Here is a 17,928-nt window from a genome sequence, read left to right on the forward strand (position 1 = left end):
ATAAAGGCAATCATTCATTCATGCCAGTAAAGCATCTACCAAATTAAATTTATACTGTTGAGATATACTGTAGAAAGAAATAGAAAAACAAATAATAAGAGAGAGGAAGGAAAGAGGGGCCATGATTGGGAGAGATATGAAGATCAAAAGGGGATACTGAGTGAAAAAAAAAGTATGTATGAATTGTTCTGCCAAGACTTTACTAAAAAATACTAAATAGTTTGTATATTTTAAATTAACGTAAGAAATTTATTGAATATTTTGTTGATGATTTTTGTGGGTGCAGAGTCAATGTTGTCATCCATTGCTCTGTTAGGACAATATGCAAATTCCAGGCCAATGTGACCGATATGATTGAGGGAACTTGGTCCTTGACAAAAGGTCAAGGTTGTTAAAGCTCTTCTTGATCAATGAAGGGGGGATACTTGGCAGTAGTCTCTCAGCTCGGTCACCTTGGCCTGTTCGGGCAGTGGAACAATGGTGCCTATCTTTGAGCAACCGGGAAATGTAGAGGTCAAAAATGACCGTATAAATTTTTTATCTATGAGTGCTCTGAAGATGCGATATGCAAGAGAGAGACAGGTTAGGTGATTCAGTTGAGCGATGCCCGAGGCATGGCAGGGTGGCAGAGATGGAGAGAGGACGGGACGGAGAATGATATGCTAGCCAGCCTTCTCAGAAGGCATTAATCCTCTGAACACATCCTCAGTACATTCAGCAATAAAAATTCAAATGAGACTGCTGCATTATCTAACGAACCCCCTCACCTCAGCACACACCTCCCTTAACTCCATCAGCTCTTTAAAAAAAAAACATCAAATTTCTGGCGGAGAGATAAGAATGGTTGACATGAATGGGAAGGATCAAGACGTGAGGAGATGAGAAAAGACAGGGCTTTTATATGATTCACTGTTTCATAGGTCCCTTCCTTCCTCATGGTGGTATTAAAGGTAGGTTCTGAGACTGTGGAGCTGGCATTTTATCCAGCGTGTCATACCCTGAGCTCAGGACAGGGACTGTACTGTATTCACAAAGCAACTAAAAGTATCAGTGAATCCTTTTCATTATGATGAAGGCTAAACTAATATTTAGATCAGCACTTACAGTGGATATAAAAAGTCTACACACCCCTGTTAAAATGTCAGGTTCTTGTGATGTAAAAAAATTAGACATAGATATATCATGTCAGAACTTTTTCCACCTTTAATATGACCTATAACATGAACAATTCAATTGAAAAACAAACTGAAAGTTTTGAGGGGGAAAAATAAAAAACTCATAATAACCTGTTTGGGTAGGAGTCTATTAGCAAGACACATCTTGACGTGGCAATATTTACCCACTCTTCTTTCCAAAAGCGCTCCAAATCTGTCAGATTGCGTGGACATCTCCTGTACACAGCCCTCATCAGATCACCCCACAGATGTTCAAATGGATTCAGGTCTGGGCTCTGGCTGGGCCATTCCAAAACGTTCTTCTTCAGGTGAAGCCATCTTCTTCAGGTGAAGCCATGCTTTTGGGGATTTGGATGTGTGCTTTGGTTCTTTATAGTGCTGAAAGGTGAACTTCATCTTCAGCTTTCTAACAGACGCCTGGTATTTGGAACTGTTCATAATTCCCCCACCCTGACTAAGGCCCCGGTTCCAGCTGAAGAAAAACAGCCCCAAAGCATGATGCTGCCACCACCATGCTTCACTGTGGGTATGGTGTTCTTTGAGTGATATGCAGTGTTGTTTTTGCGCCAAACATACCTTTTGGAATTATGGCCAAAAAAGTTCAACCTTGGTTTCATCAGAAACGCCCCACGTGCTTTTGGGGGACTTTATGCTTGTTTTTGCAAACTTCAGCCGGGCTTGGATGTTTTCTTTGTAAGAAAAGGCTTACATGTGGCAACAATACAGGAGATTGTTGCCACATGTTGCACACAGCCAGTACTTGCTAGAAATTCCTGCAGTTCCTTTAATGTTGCTGTAGGGCTCTTGGAAGCCTCCCTGACCAGTTTTCTTGTCATCTTTTCATCACCTTTGGAGGGACATTCAGTTCTTGGTAATATCTCTGTTGTGCCATATTTTCTCCACTTGATGATGACTGTCTTCACTGTGTTCCATGGTATATCTAATGCTTTGGAAATAATTGTTTACCCTTCTGACTAATATCTTTCAACAGTGAGATCCCTCTGATGCTTTGGAAGCTCTCTGCGGACCATGGCTTTTACTCTGAGATGCAACTAAGAAAATGTCAGCTGAACTTTATTTGTGATTAATCAGAGTCACTTTAAATGATGGCAGGTGTGTAACGACTTCTATTTAACATGAGTTAACAATGTTTGATCCTCTGTCTGTGGTTTCACTCACCAAGGGTGTCAGAAGGAAGTGGGATATGCCACAAATTATCCACATTATTCTAAAGGCAAAAACTGAACTTGCATAAATATTCCTACTCATACAGGTCCTGGTCTGGTTATGCTGCGGGGATCTCTGGAGTCTGAATGCCTCAACATCACTGCCTCTGCTCTAGCCGCCAGTCAGTTGACGGCTATGTTATCTTGTCCAGTGATTAAGTAAATGCAGCTTCACAAGAGGAAGAAGCTGGTGAGGCACTTAGCCATGTAGATAAACGGTCTATACCCTGTGTGCTACCACTCAGCAGTATCTACATTTCAACATACACACACACACATACAAAGAAAATGCATGCTAACACACAAAATCCAAATGTACCGTATATATTCTACAATGCTGTTCACATAGCTGAAAATGTGTGACTACGATTGTTATAGACTAATAGCAGAACCAACTACACAAGGGCTTTTGTTTTGGGAAATACTATATCCAATATAGGGTGGGAATACTATAGCCAATCTAATCTAGATGAATAAAATAGTTCATAGGCTATGCTGTCAAAACAAGCTAATCCTTACATGATTTGTTTTTGTTCTAGTACTGACAGTCGAAATGCATTGTCACTTTTACATGTCACTGACAAGGAGACAAAATAGAAGCATGGTGGACTTCCTTGTAACTTTTTTTTTTGTTTGTTTTAAAGTACCTACATATGATTTCTCCATTCTTTTAGTGGCCAAGCCTTTGTTTTGCAAAAACAGCAGATTAACTGTTTATGTCTACCTTTCCAAACTATCAGCTGGATCAGTTTAAGGACAACACAGTTTTTCTGTTGTTAGGTAAAGGATAAGTTTGGCTACTTTTTTTGGGACGTTTGCATAGACATATAATATAATTACAGGTATAATCTGACACACTATTTGCCCAACAGTATTTATAGCACACCATTCAGACATCTACATCTCTTTGTCCATGTTTTTATTGTGACCCCAAACGGACCCAATATCGGACATTTGCACAAAAAAACTAACAAATAAAAAGGGCAAAAGAAAAACAATCCATATCTGTAGAGATTAAAATATTCTTCCTACAGTATAGCTAAAATAGGAGCTGGGGAACTTTGATAATTCTGTGATCTCCCTTCACTAGCTGTCACTGACAGGTCCATCATGAAATTAAGTATTTATACCTATATTTCTAGAAGTTCTTTGTCAGACATAAAATAAGGCACGTTTGATAGGACTCGAGTAAAGGCATAGCATGGGCACCTGTTTCATGTAAAGTGGGGAGAACAAGTATTTGATACACTGCTGATTTTGCAGGTTTTCCTACTTACAAAGCATGTAGAGGTCTGTAATTTATCATAGGTACACTTCAACTGTGAGAGACGGAATCTAAAACAAAAAACCTGAATATCACATGCATTTTATTGCATGGCATAAGTATTTGATCACCTACCAACCAGTAAGAATTCCGTCTCTCACAGACCTGTTAATTTTTCTTTAAGAAGCCCTCCTGTTCTCCACTCATTACCTGTATTAACTCCACCGGTTTGAACTCGTTACCTGTATAAAAGACACCTGTCCACACACTCAATCAAACAGACTCCAACCTCTCCACAATGGCCAAGACCAGAGAGCTGTGGAAGGACATCAGGGATAAAATTGTAGATCTGCACAAGGCTGGGATGGGTTACAGGACAATAGGCAAGCAGCTTGGTGAGAAGGCAACAACTGTTGGCGCAATTATTAGAAAATGGAAGTTCAAGATGACGGTCAATCTCCCTCGGTCTGGGGCTCCATGCAAGATCTCACCTCGTGAGGCATCAATGATCATGAGGAAGGTGAGGGATCAGCCCAGAACTACACGGCAGGACCTGGTCAATGACCTGAAGAGAGCTGTGACCACAGTCTCAAAGAAAACCATTAGTAACAGACTACGCCGTCATGGATTAAATTCCTGCAGCGCACGCAAGGTCCCCCTACTCAAGCCAGTGCATGTCCAGGCCCGTCTGAAGTTTGCCAATAACCATCTGGATTATCCAGAGGAGGAATGGGAGAAGGTCATGTGGTCTGATGAGACAAAAATAGAGCTTTTTGGTCTAAACTCCACTCGCCGTGTATGGAGGAAGAAGAAGGATGAGTATAACCCCAAGAACACCATCCCAACCGTGAAGCATGGAGGTGGAAACATCATTCTTTGGGTATGCTTTTCTGCAAAGGGGACAGGACGACTGTACCATATTGAGGGGAGGATGGATGGGGCCATGTATCGTGAGATCTTGGCCAACAACCTCCTTCCCTCAGTAAGAGCATTGAAGATGGGTCTAGCCAGTGGCCTAGCCAGTCTCCAGACCTGAACCCAATAGAAAATCTTTGGAGGGAGCTGAAAATCCGTATTGCCCAGCGACAGCCTCGAGTGTGTGTGCAAACCTGGTCAAGAACTACAGGAAATGTATGATCTCTGTAACTGCAAACAAAGGTTTCTGTACCAAATATGAAGTTCTGCTTTTCTGATGTATCAAATACTTATGTCATGCATTAAAATGCTAATTATTAACTTAAAAATCATACAATGTGATTTTCTGGTTTTAGATTCCGTCACTCACAGTTGAAGTGTACCTATGATAAAAATTACATTTTTAGACTTCTACATGCTTTGTAAGTGGGGAAACTTGCAAAATCAGCAGTGTATCAAATACTTGTTCTCCCCACTGTACATTCAACAGTCCATGCCCATCTAAAATAACTGCAGAACCCCAGCCCCAAATATTTATTTATTCCTCCCTCCTAGCACTGACTATGAGCTATTTACCGTTTTGGGTAGAATGTTCTTGCAAAAGCCGAACTGATTTGTTATTACAATTTAAAATGAATTCTTGATAGGATTCTCTGTTAATGACATCAGAATCTTGTAAATGCCCTAAGAATCCAAAAAACTGTTTCAGCAGACTAAAGTAAACACAACTATGTGTGAGTGCAAAGGATTGTCTTCTGTTCACACTGGGCACTATTTTGGATGATTGCCAAAATGTTTTACCCAGAACTGCATTGTGAAATATCTGTTAAGGCTGACCATGCAATGACAATAAAGACAACAGAAAGTAAGTTATTATTATTAAAATACTTCAGTGCAAACACTGATGTGTTCTGAATTCACTGGGAACAGGATGTCAGAGCTCGTCTGAGGTTTTCACTGGGGATATGTCTGTACCTCAGTCAGCAGTATGTTCATTGTAAGCCTTAACTCTGAACACTGCTCTGGAAAAAATTAAGAGACCACTGCACCTTTTTCTTTCCTGTCCAAAAAATTTGAAAAGGAAAGTTTTGTGTGAGAAACAGAAGTGTTCAATTTGCATTGGTCTCTCAATTTTAACCCTTCTGTTCCTCACTCAAAAACGTCCTTTTCCACTTTTCTGGCCAGGAAAGAAAAAGGTGCAGTGGTCTCTTAATTTGTTCCGGAGCTGTACATATATTTTATTCATTGTTTATCCCCTTTTTCTCCCTTTCGGATTTCATTGTATCAAATTGTATGTACCAAACCAGTGTTATTGCTACAACTCCCAACATCTTTTATGATCACAGCAAACTTTCCTCATAGTCCAAGCCAGTTCAGTTTATCTCAACACACGTCTATCATTATGAATGTAATGTGAGCCAACTCATGTGAGAGCATACCTAAGTTAGCATTGCAGTCGCTCAAGGCTCCTGGGGGAGTCACTGCAATGAGATAAGGAAATACCAGCTTCAACTGCAGGCCTTCTATATCCCATACCTATCAGTGGATCTAAACTGTATTGAACAGCATTGTTGCCAGAATCCACTGCCTGTACGTCCGAGGCCCTAAAACAGTAGCTTACCCAAAGAACAGCTTGGTAAGCATGCCACCCATGTAGGGCAACTGCCCCATATGGAACACATGTGCCAAAAACTAGCCTTTTAGTTGGAACTGATCTCCATGAAGGGTGAGGGGAATATTTACAGCGCATGTGGGAAAGAGTGTTATTGATTATAGATTATTCAGTCATGAAAAGAAATGTAAAACAATGCCCACGTGTTGCCGGGATTGATTCCAGTCCCAAGAGCATTTCATCATTATTGTCCATTAAAAAGTTGAGGGATGCCCTGTTAATACATAATTTTGTATTGTAGTTTTTATTGTAACGTATTGCAGTACTTATGCCTGCACTGTTGAGGAGGTTTTTGGAACCAAAGCATTGCTGCCAGTAATGCAGCTGTTAATGTATAATGACAAATAACGTTGAACTTATCCTTAAATGAACATTTTGGATATTTGGAATGCTTTTTTTCCATTAAATCATCTGCGTAGGGCAAATATAATAAATAAAATATAATAATATATGGGTGATATAACCGAGATCTTCTGGATAAAACACATGCTACTTTTTCCAGACTGAAAAAAATGCTAAAGTTATGGTAGATTTTGTTAATTTCAGTATTGGACAGAACAGGAGAGGTTGGCAGTTGTGATGCAAAAAAGTGTTGACATTTTACAATTCCAGTGTGTTGACCTTAAGCGGTTCATGCACATGCCATATCACAGAGAGACTTAATTTGAGGAAAAAAGAAGGGCAAGGACCTGGCACAAGCATTTACAATCGCGACCATGACAGGCCTGTCTCCAACTGCTATCTCATGCAGGAAGGGAAGTATTAAGAGAGAGGAGAACAAACAGACAGTTTAAGAGAGAAAGTGATGGAGAAGGAGAGAGAGAATGAGAGAGAAAGATTGCTTATGATTTGTATTGAAATAAAATAGGTAATGCTAGACTCGCTTCATGTAAAGCCTTCTGCAATATCTTTACAGGGTGACAGCAGAATCACTACCAACAGCCATATTTCAATATTTTGGAAATGGGGGCGTTGAGGTGCGCTTGGGGGGTGCTTGTTTTAAGTCAAGTTTATTTAGATTCACAACAATACGAGTTTAAAGTTTCAACTACTTGCAATAATCTGTGGTCTGCAACATTAAAACCTGCCAGTTTACGCCACTGCGACTGGACAAGATGATGTATCGTAACTCCTCTTCTCTTCAGTGTTTATGTTAGCTTCTTGTGGTGCAGCTCTGTTTTGCCTTCATGGGAATGGGACGTCAGAGTGTTATCTATAAAATTTCGCCCACATGGCATTTACTGTGTTAACTCTCTTTCTTGGTATTACATGTGGAATAATTTAAAGCGTTCATTTCTCTGAGGGATGCACCGTGAACTCATTGTTATCGCAGTGGTTACACATTTACAAGAAGGATATTCCGCTGTTGGACTGCAAGCAACTTAGCGTCAGGCATCCAGACGCACATTAAAACACTATTCAATACAAGTGGCTTTGTTGAAAGGACTGCAATACAACCAGGTGTGGTGCTCTCACCGATTTCCAAGTTTCAAGGTTTTTAACTTATTTCCTTTGAAAGTTAATCCTTCTGCTCTAACCCCTTGATAAGTGCCAGCTTGTTTTCCATTGGAACACTTCTTAAGAATGATTATTGTTTGGCATTTCCGATTGGCTGTTGTTTAATTAAGATTTGAATGTTAAATTGCTAGATGTTTCTGATTGGATGCTGTTTGTTTCCCTGGGAAACTAATACATCTGTTGTTTGTCATTCAATTATGTGCTTTTTTGAGGATTTTTGATAACAATAGTAACAACAATAATAATAAAAACAATAGCAATACTGATCATAATCATGACAATTCAGTGGTGTCCACTTATGGCAATCACGTCCATCCGGGGAAATATGATCCCTTTAAGCGGACTTAAAACTGATTTTTTTAGATTTCATTTACTGTACATATATTTCTCATGCAGATAACCATTTAATTAACATTTATATATTGATTAAATAAATATAAAGGAATGAAACAGATAGCTTTGCTATTAACTGAAGTTTATTAACTTTCAAAGAATGTCAATGCAATTAGGCTAGCAACAGCTTGCCGGTAGGCTACAATAATGCTTTACAAAGGCAAAGTGCAGTAACTACGTAAACACTGAAACTGAGAAAAATGGCTTTAAAGTTTTAACACCAGCCAGTCAAACATGTTGTGGGTAGATTAGTTGTAATGCATTCATCTAATGCCTTCTTAGGAAGAACATATTTTTTTGTGTGTTCGCTTTGTGTTATTCCTCTAATGCAGGGGTGGGCAATTCATTTTTTATGCAGGGGCCACATGAGAAACCTGAATTGTGTCAGAGGGCTGTGAATGTAATTCCATCGATCGACACTCTTAAAGGAGTAAGAAACAGAGACAAAATTCTCTAGGTTTTATTAATATTTGCAAATATGAGAGACGCGTCAAACGCTTACAAACATAATCATCCGAGGAGTCTCTGACTCGATACATGTCATTCCAACAGTATATAAGGGAGGAAAAGGGGTGTGGTAAGATGCTGCCCTGTCTCATGTCAATAAAACACATTCCCTTTGTTCTAACACACAAGTCAAATGCTATCCTCCCCCACCTTATCCTTCCTGCCATAATGTTTACTGTTGTGTTTACCTAAGCTTCACACAAAGGACAGCTCTCCTTCCTGCCATAAGTAACTTCTTCAATTCTAAGAGTTCTGACAGCATCTGGACAGACAATAGATGCCCCCTAAGCAAATACCAGATCCCCCACATTCCTCAACCTATCTAAACAATGGGACTCAGTCCTTTAATCAGTGAGAATACATTGTAAAATAAATTTCCCTGACAGGGCCACACCAACGATAACTTGAACTTAATTCTGCTCAACTTTATTTCATTGTAAAATGCACTAAATTATATATTTTGAATAGCTGGTACTGACAATCGGAAGAATAAAACTATTCTGTAAATATTAATATTAGGCAATGTGAAATTATGGTGTATAGGTCAAAAAAGAAAACAAAAGCAATTATTGAATCAGTGCATTAGCGGTGGCTATGCGAAGGACAGCTGAGAGGTTGTCATCAGTGATAGAGGATCTGTGTTTGGATTTGTTGAACTTCATCACTGAGAATGTCTGTTCACGTACATAGGTAGATCCAAAGAGGACTATAATCCTCTGAGCATGCCTCCTCAGGTGTGGAAAGTTCTCCTCTTTGAGGGAGGAGTAAAAGTCCAGCAGTGAGACTGACCTGAAGTGCTCTGCCAGAAGTGTGTCAGACTGCAGGTCAATGAGTTCCATCTGAACATCACTTGGTGCATTATCCACACTGCAGTTGAAGGGAGAAGAAACCATGTGCATTTCACTCTCAAGAGTTTTGAAATCACCTCAAACTCTGCATGCAGTGCTTCTAACATGGTTGAGTACTTGTGGATGTGATCGGCTGATCTTTTGGTTTCCTTTAGTGTTGGCAAGTGGGTCCGAATGTTGTCCTTCACTTGGCTTGAGATAAGCTGCAACTTTCTCATGAAAGCCTTCACTGCACTGTACATCTCGTGCACAAAAAGGCCCTTGCACTGCAGTTTGACATTTAGTTCGTTCATTAGTGCAGTCACATCTGTTAGAAATCGGCCGGTTTCGTATAGTGGTCAAATAATTTAGAACCCGTATCAAATCGAGGGAGAAGCTCGCTCAAGTTTATTGGAAAATTGCAGCACAGATGTCATTCAGTGAACGTTCCATTATCTTCTCACTGAAATGTTGGTTACAAACTGATATATACATTGAAGGCATTTCTAACTAACAAAGACCATGTCAACCCCCCAAAACATATGACCATCGTAAACATTCCTACAGAGAGATAAACAGAGAGGTTTCTGTTGTTCTCACTATTTAGACACATGCACTTTCAATGAAACGTACATTCATATTGTAATTGTTAAAGCTCAGATTCCACACATCCACAGCGAATCCGAGGTCTGCCATGAAGTCTTTATCTGAAAGCTCTGGGATGTTATGTCCTTTCTTAACACAGAAATCCTGAATCTGGTCTCTCAGGTCCCAGAAACTTTTCAGTACTTTGCCAAGGCTGAGCCACCTGACAGTGCAGTGATAGCTTATGTCACCATGTTCAATCTCATTTTCCTCCAAAAATACAACAGATTGTCTGTGATTTAATGCTCTCGCTCGGATGAAGTTAACTGTTTTAGTTACAACATCAACAACATGGTTCATTTTTAACACTGTCTTACATAACACTTCCTGATGTATAATACAATGCAAAAATGTCAATTTCTGTAAAGGGTTCATTTCTGTTACTTTATCCTGCATTCTCTTTAAAAGTCCAACATTTTTCCCCGTCAAATTTGGACAACCATCTGTTGTCACACCTGCCAGCTTGTCCCATTTCAGTCCTAACATGTCCAAACATGCATTTACCTCTGTGAACAAGTCATTACCAGTGGTTGTCCCTTTCATTGACTTCATCACTGAGAACTCCTCCATTATTTGAAAGTCTGCAGTTATCCCACGTAAGAAGATGAGTAGCTGGGCGGTGTCACGTACATTGCAGATCTCATCCAAAGCCAGAGAAAAATAGTCAAAGTCGGCCGCTCTGTTCTTCAGCTGAAGCTCCAAGTTTCCAGCGATGTCCTCAACCCGCCTTGTTACAGTGCGTCGGGAGAGTGACACATTCTCAAATGCGCCCTTTTTCTCCGGGCACAAAAAAACGCAACAGAGTCCAATAAGCACTCCTTAATAAACTCTCTGTCAGAAATCGCCTTACTTTTTCTGCCGATTTTGAGAAATTACATAACTTGTCCAGATGGCTGCATCTCTGGGGGTGTGAAGTTTCGTAAAAAGTCCTTGTTGGGTTTGCAGTTTTGCTAGCAACGCATCAGAATCCCATGCGCGCTCTTCATCAGACAGATTTCTGTATTTATCCTCATGCTTGGTCGTGTAGTGGCGATTCAAATTATAATCCTTTAACACAGAGACCTGTGTACCACAGATTAAGCAAACAGCTTTACCTTTAATTTCTGTAAAGAAATACTTGGCAGTCCATGTCTTGTTGAAAACACGGCATTCGTTATCAACATTTATTTACTTAGCGTGAGCCGACATCTTGAGGGTAACCTGGCTAGCGTCACTTGTCGCTGTTCACCTTCACTCTCAGCTCACGCACGCATATATGTCCATACGTAAGTAATACAAAGGTAACGCTTTTCAAAATAAATTTTCCAAAGGCTGAAAACCAAAAACCGAAACACCGAAAGAAAATATTGTGTCAATTATTCGGTGGCCGAATTTTCGACTAATTTGCTAGCAGCAGGCTAGCCAGTAACTTATTTAGCTATCGTTATCTGATTTTAAAGCTGCCATTTGCCTCACTAGGTGTTCATATTTTGCCATCTTCCTCACCTTTCTCTGGATATTTGCATTTTAACGCGAGTTCAACCATCATTTTGCCACAAGATTGTGCCATGGTGTTTATCGGTAGGCTAGCAGGCTGGCTTGTTGGTTCTGTGTGAGGAAGTGTTATGCCCGGGACAAACAGAATTAGAATCCCCCTTGGGATAAGGCTACTAAGGCAGACCACAGTCAGACCAAAGCCGGGAAAACAAACCCAGAACGCAGTAACACTTCACTTACTGCCGTTTGCCTTGATATTCGCTTGGATTTTGTAGTTACTGCAATTTCTCTGAAACACAACAAAATTTAACCAGGAGGCTTTGTCACAAGACAGAACAGATGTCACAAAGGCCATTTTGAGTCTTAACTAAATTTTAACCAAATGTGTAGTTACTGCGCTTTGCCGTTGTACGGCAGATTAGTTTCAGTGCATTTGAAATAAAATACATTAAGCAAACTGTAGGCTGTCAATGCCAAACTGGTTACAGAGTTTTAAAAGAAATTCAGATCTTAGGAGAAAAAAAAAAACTGCGTAACAATAACTAGCCTACAAAAAATTGCCTTCCTCTGTTTTATGTATGGGTTCTGTACTGCTGTAAACGTCATTTCACAAACCTGTCCATTGATGGCTGGATCAAGGTTTTGTCAGAGAAAGTTTCTGTACTGTCCTCAGGGTATATCTTAAACGAAATTAGACAGCCAGCCAAACTTCCATCACTGATGACACTAGAGTCAGGATTTAGTCTTCTAGCTCCAAGTTTAGAAAAATGATGGAGTGAAACTGTAAAATAAACAATACAGAATGCTGTCAAAATACATCTAAATATATATAAAATGTGCTAAGGGCCTCCTAAGCCCAGGGCTAAGCAAGTGTTCACACTTGCATATTTTGAAGTGGGCTAGCACCACCCTTAGCCTGGGGCTAGCTGGCCCTGCTCTGGAGCAGGGTTAGCACTGACTTTTTGGGGCTAGCCCCAGAAACATGGTGCCCAAATAACCAGTGTGAAACAAGGTCAAGAATAAAACCATAGAACGTTCATTCTCCAATCACAAAACCTGCCCTTTCACTTAATTTACATACGCTTGTGACGCGTGCCGTTACTAACAGCTGCATCTGTTTTGATCCTTTCACTCATTTCATTATCCCTGCCAAATCTTAGCGAAGTAGTCATTGCATCTTTCTTTGCATGGAGAGAACGTAACATTTGTAGCATACCATAGAATGTAAAATGGTATTGTGTCGTATTTGTTCGTTAGCCCAGGGCTTAGGAATACAAGTGAATCCGTATCCTAGGGTTAAACCTTAGCCCAGGGTTAACAAACTCTTGTGTGAACTCAGGCTAAGCTAGCCCAGGGCCAGTCTTAGCCTTGGGCTAACATAGCCCGGTGTACAATGTAGTGTGAAAAGGCCTAACGTTTTTCTTGGAGCGAAAAAAGATTTTATTTCGCCCACCATGATTTCGATGTAGGTAACCAAAAGTAACCAGACAGCTTCACGCATCAAAATAAGCATATCACGACAAGTAAAAAAGGTAACGAAGGAAAACAATTAGAATGAACTCATTTTCTGAATTTTTATTAGTTGTTTTTTTATGTTGAAATGTATGAAAAGACTGGCGCAAAAGCAACACTGCATGTTCTCACATGATTTATCTTTGTCTCATTCTTTTACATTACAAGAACCTGGGATTTTAGGGGTGTGTAGACTTTTTATATTCACTGTATATATCATATAAATCTATTTTAAAGGGATACAACTGCTAACAATGTTATACCCACAATAATTACTGCATACTACATTTGGAGAAGGATTCATCCTTGTTTATATATCTTGTAACATCACCAATCCGATCCACTCCCGAGCATCCTCTCAAGCACACCTGTTCCCCATAACCAATTACTAAGGACACTATTTAAGTTGCTCACTTGTTTATACCTACTGTGGATTTTTTATCTGCTATGTGTTTTGTTTCACCTTTTGTTTGTAGACATAAAGATTCTGTCCCTTTTGCTAATCATTTTTGCATTCACTCCCCCTGGCACATTACATATTTAGAATAATTAACTGGTAACTAGCCAAGTGGTTAGATTGACTCCCAGATCCATCAAGGTGAAAATAATTAGTTTTGTCCTTGAGCAAAACAGTTCACCATGATTGCTGATGACTAAAATGTTAAATCTACCTAATTCAAGCTTCAGATATGTCTAGGAGAGCAATATCTTTAATACTGAACTAATACTTTCATGTATTGTATATGGTCAATAATGTAGAGCAAATGTATGTACACATCACACACCTGACACAGACCTATGCACTTAACTGATTCCTCTAAGACTGAGCCATGAAGCACTTTAGTAAAATAAAATAAAATATTGCATAACAGTACAGTTCTCTTATCTAATGCAATACTAAGCTATGGAACACAAAAGAATAGTGTACCAAAAAAATTACCCAGCCAAGATTTGCCTCTGTCCATTATAGGGTTTCATTTAAGCCTTGCCAGGGTTTGAAAACAATCTAATTTCTGGATTATATGCCTCCACCCAGGGGCCCATTAAGCTGGTGATATGGATTAGCAATGCACCAATGCTATTGACGTAACACAGACAACAATCCAACTATTACATTGATCACAAACAACTTATAGAACTTTTAAAATGGAAATATTTGTTAATAAAAAAAGAAAATCTGGTGTTTACACTCATAAAATCACTGTCAGGTCATGTGTTTTTGATGGGTATGGCCCTCGGCGCTACCTTGATTTTTTAAAACAAAGATGCTCTCACCATAGGTAATATACAAGATGTTCTGTTTCAGTCACATCAATTATTTAAAATGTCAAAATATGAAAGGAAAAAAACAAACTAACAAGATGTAAAAAAGGGTATAATACTTACAACCATACCGTTTAGCGACACCCAGCAATCTTGGGGAAAATCTTGTAGGAGGGGGACCAGGAATTGTAGACAACCATCCCAGTGGCACAGTAGAAGCATCATCCCTATCAGATTAAATATTCTTACCACAGCACTGGCCAGGTCGTAGGTCATATGGAAAATCTGGAGACCGAGGGAGAAGAGAGTAAGAAATATGTTTAGATAAAAGGATCCATGTTCTGAGAAGATTCTTGCACAGAAACTCTAGTTTTTTACCCAATATTAGAGGGAATTCATTAAACAATAAAAAATATTGTAAGACTGAACACTTTCAGTTCTGCAGGCAATACTTAAAATTGTGGTAGGGGAACTAGGTCCAAAGACTCAGAGAAATCTAATTTGAAGAACATTAAAACAGAGGAGAGCATCAAGACATTTTTGAATTGGGAGTTTCAAAGACATCATCCAAAACCAACTGACAGCAAACGCAATGTTTCTGTACTCCAAGTTGTGAACACAGAAGATGGGAAAAACCAAGACACCATTAACACTTGCATAGGTGTGCACACCCTTAAACTAATACTTTGTTAAAGCAGCTTTTGATTTTATTACATCACTCAGTCTTTTTGGGTAGGAGTCTATTAGCATGGCACATATTGACGTGGCAATATTTGCCCACTCTTCTTTGCAAAAGTGCTCCAAATCTGTCAGATTGCGAGGACATCTACTGTGCAAAGCCCTCTTCAGATCACCCAGCTGAAGAAAATCTGCCCCAAAGCATGATGCTGTCACCACCATGCTTCACTGTGGGTATGGTGTCCTTTGGGTGATGTGCAGTATTGTTTTTGCGCCAAACATACCTTTTAGAATTATGGCCAAAAAGTTCAACCTTGGTTTCATCAGACCATAACACATTTTCCCATGTGCTTTTGGGAGACCTGATGTTTGTTTTTGCAAACTTTCTTTGTAAGAAAAGGCTTCCGTCTTGCCGCCCTACCCCATAGCCCATTCATATGAAGAATATGGGAGATTGTTGTCACATGTAGCACACAGCCAGTACTTGCCAGAAATTCCTGCAGTTCCTTTAATGTTGCTGTAGGCCTCTTGGAAGCCTCCCTGACCAGTTTTCTTCTTGTCTTTTCATCAATTTTGGAGGGACATCCAGTTCTTGGTAATATCTCTGTTGTGCCATATTTTCTCCACTTGATGATGACTGTCTTCACTGTGTTCCATGTTATATCCAATGCTTTGGGAGCATGGGGGGAAAAACTCTCTGGTTTGATGGGACCAAAATGTAATAATTTGCCTGAATGCCAAGAGTTATGTCTGGTGAAAACAACAACCCTCATCACCTGGTTAATCAATCAATCAATAAAATGTATGTATAAAGCCCTTTTCACAACAGCAGTTGTCACAAAGTTATTTTACAAAACACCCAGCCTGAAATCTCAAGGAGCAAGTAACAACAATGTTGAAGCACAGTGTCTAGGAAAAACCAACCTAGAGAGGAACCAGGCTCAGTTGGGTGACCAGTCCTCTTCTGGCTGTGCCAGGTGAACATTTTAAGAGTACAAATTGTAATAATTAGTAAATGCTTTTGGGTTGTGTCCAGAGTCTATATATCCTAAGTCCGGTCAGAAGCATGACCAGATGGACAAGGACAGGGACAACCAGATGGAGGGGGGGCTGGTTATCAGACTGGCAGCTGGAATTGTCAGGTATTGTCTTGATCTACAACACAGCCAGGAGGACTTTGGAGCCTGGTACCCAGGAGGTGTGGGCCAAGACCTCATGTGCTCCTAAGTTTGAACGGAGCAGGAGACAAGAAGATTTAGAGAGTGCATTCCTTAGGTTTACAAGATTTTACAGAGGAGAAGGAGAACTGACCCTACACACCCCGGGCACATTAATATAGCAGCATAAAACCTTGGGGCTGAGACAGGAGGGTCCAGTGACACAGTGGCCCTATCCAGGAGAGGCCCGGAGAGGGCCCAACAGGCAGGAAGTCAATCCATCCACATTGCCAAGCATCAACCAAAGGGACTCCAACCAACAGCAAATACCCAGAAATGAGGGCCAAGTATTGTCAACAGAGTTCACCCTAACTGCACAACGGGTGCAACGGAGAGACAACAACAAGCCAGTGACGATGGGCAACACAGTGGCGATGAGAGCCCACCTGGCAAGACAGCAAGGGTCGACAGTATCAAGCCATTCCGTTCACCTTCACACCCCTGGGCCAGACCACTTAATCACAGACCATGCTGAAGAGATGAGTCTGCATTTCTAACCTTAATTGGCAGATCATTCCACAGTAGTGGAGCTCTATGAGAGAAAGCCCTGCCTCCAGCTGTTTGTATAGAAATTCTAGGTACAATTAGAAGGCCTGCATCTTACAATCTTAGGTTAAATGTGGGTGGGTATGGATGGATCATTTCAGTGAGGTAAGTAGGAGCATGTCCATGTATTGCTTTATAGGTTAAGAATAAAACCTTTAAAATCAGCCCTAGCCTTAAAAGGTAGCCACTGTAAAGAGGCTAGTACTGGAGTAATGTGTAAAAAAAATGTTGTTCTAGTTATGATCCTAGCAGCTGTGTTCAGCACTAATTGAAGTTTGATTGATTTATCGGGGTAATCAGAGAGAAGAGCATTACAGTAATCTAATCTAGAAGTGACAAAAGCATGGATTAGTTTTTCTGCATCAGCTTTGGATGAAAGGTTTCAGATTTTTGCAATGTTCCGAAGATGGAAAAAAGCAGCTCTTGAGATATATTGTTCATCAAAGGAGAGATGGGGGTCGAGGGTAATGCTGAGATTTCGCACAGTTGTTTGGGATACGACCATACAACCGCGAGATTACGGCGATGCTTCTCAGCAGCAGGGCCTGGGAGACTGGTCAGGATTGAGGGAATGATGAAGTGAAGCAAAATACAACTTGACTTGAACCCTAATGAACATACGTGGGACACCTGAACATCTGTAGGAGACCTGAACACCGCAGTTCAATTGTGCTCCTCCTCCAGTCATTTGGAGATTGACAGGATTTAAAGGTAGGAATGGGAGTAAGTGCCCAAATCCAGATCTGCAAAGCTGGCTGACTAAAGTGTTTCTATTAAATACTGAATAAAGGGTCAGAAAACTTCAGCATTAGATATTTATTTTCAATGAAATTGGCACACATTTCTAAAATTGTGTTCATGGGTTAATAGACTGATGGAAAAAAGAGATGCAATAAATTATTACACCAATAAAGAAAAACAATATGTATATACACCGATTAACCATAACATTATTACCACTGACAGGTGTAGTGAATAACACTGATAATCTCATAATCATGTCAGTGGGTGGGGTTTACAGTATCTCACAAAAGTGACTACATCCCTCACATTTTTGCAAATATCTTTTCATGTGACAACACTGAGGAAATGAC

At 40.1% G+C, this 17,928-nt stretch overlaps 1 protein-coding gene across 1 annotated transcript in view; it reads right to left on the reverse strand.

The window, feature by feature from the left end:
• The window catches only part of LOC105006060 (potassium/sodium hyperpolarization-activated cyclic nucleotide-gated channel 1), a 181,218-nt gene that overhangs the window by 113,265 nt on the left and 50,025 nt on the right, over positions 1 to 17,928 (reverse strand). The window contains exon 3 of the mRNA XM_013136990.4: positions 14,517 to 14,678. Within this exon, the coding sequence (XP_012992444.1) occupies positions 14,517 to 14,678 (162 nt within the window). The remainder of the gene's footprint in view (positions 1 to 14,516; positions 14,679 to 17,928) is intronic.

The sequence above is a fragment of the Esox lucius genome, chromosome 14 (assembly GCF_011004845.1).
Source record: "Esox lucius isolate fEsoLuc1 chromosome 14, fEsoLuc1.pri, whole genome shotgun sequence".
Taxonomy (NCBI): Eukaryota; Metazoa; Chordata; class Actinopteri; order Esociformes; family Esocidae; genus Esox; species Esox lucius.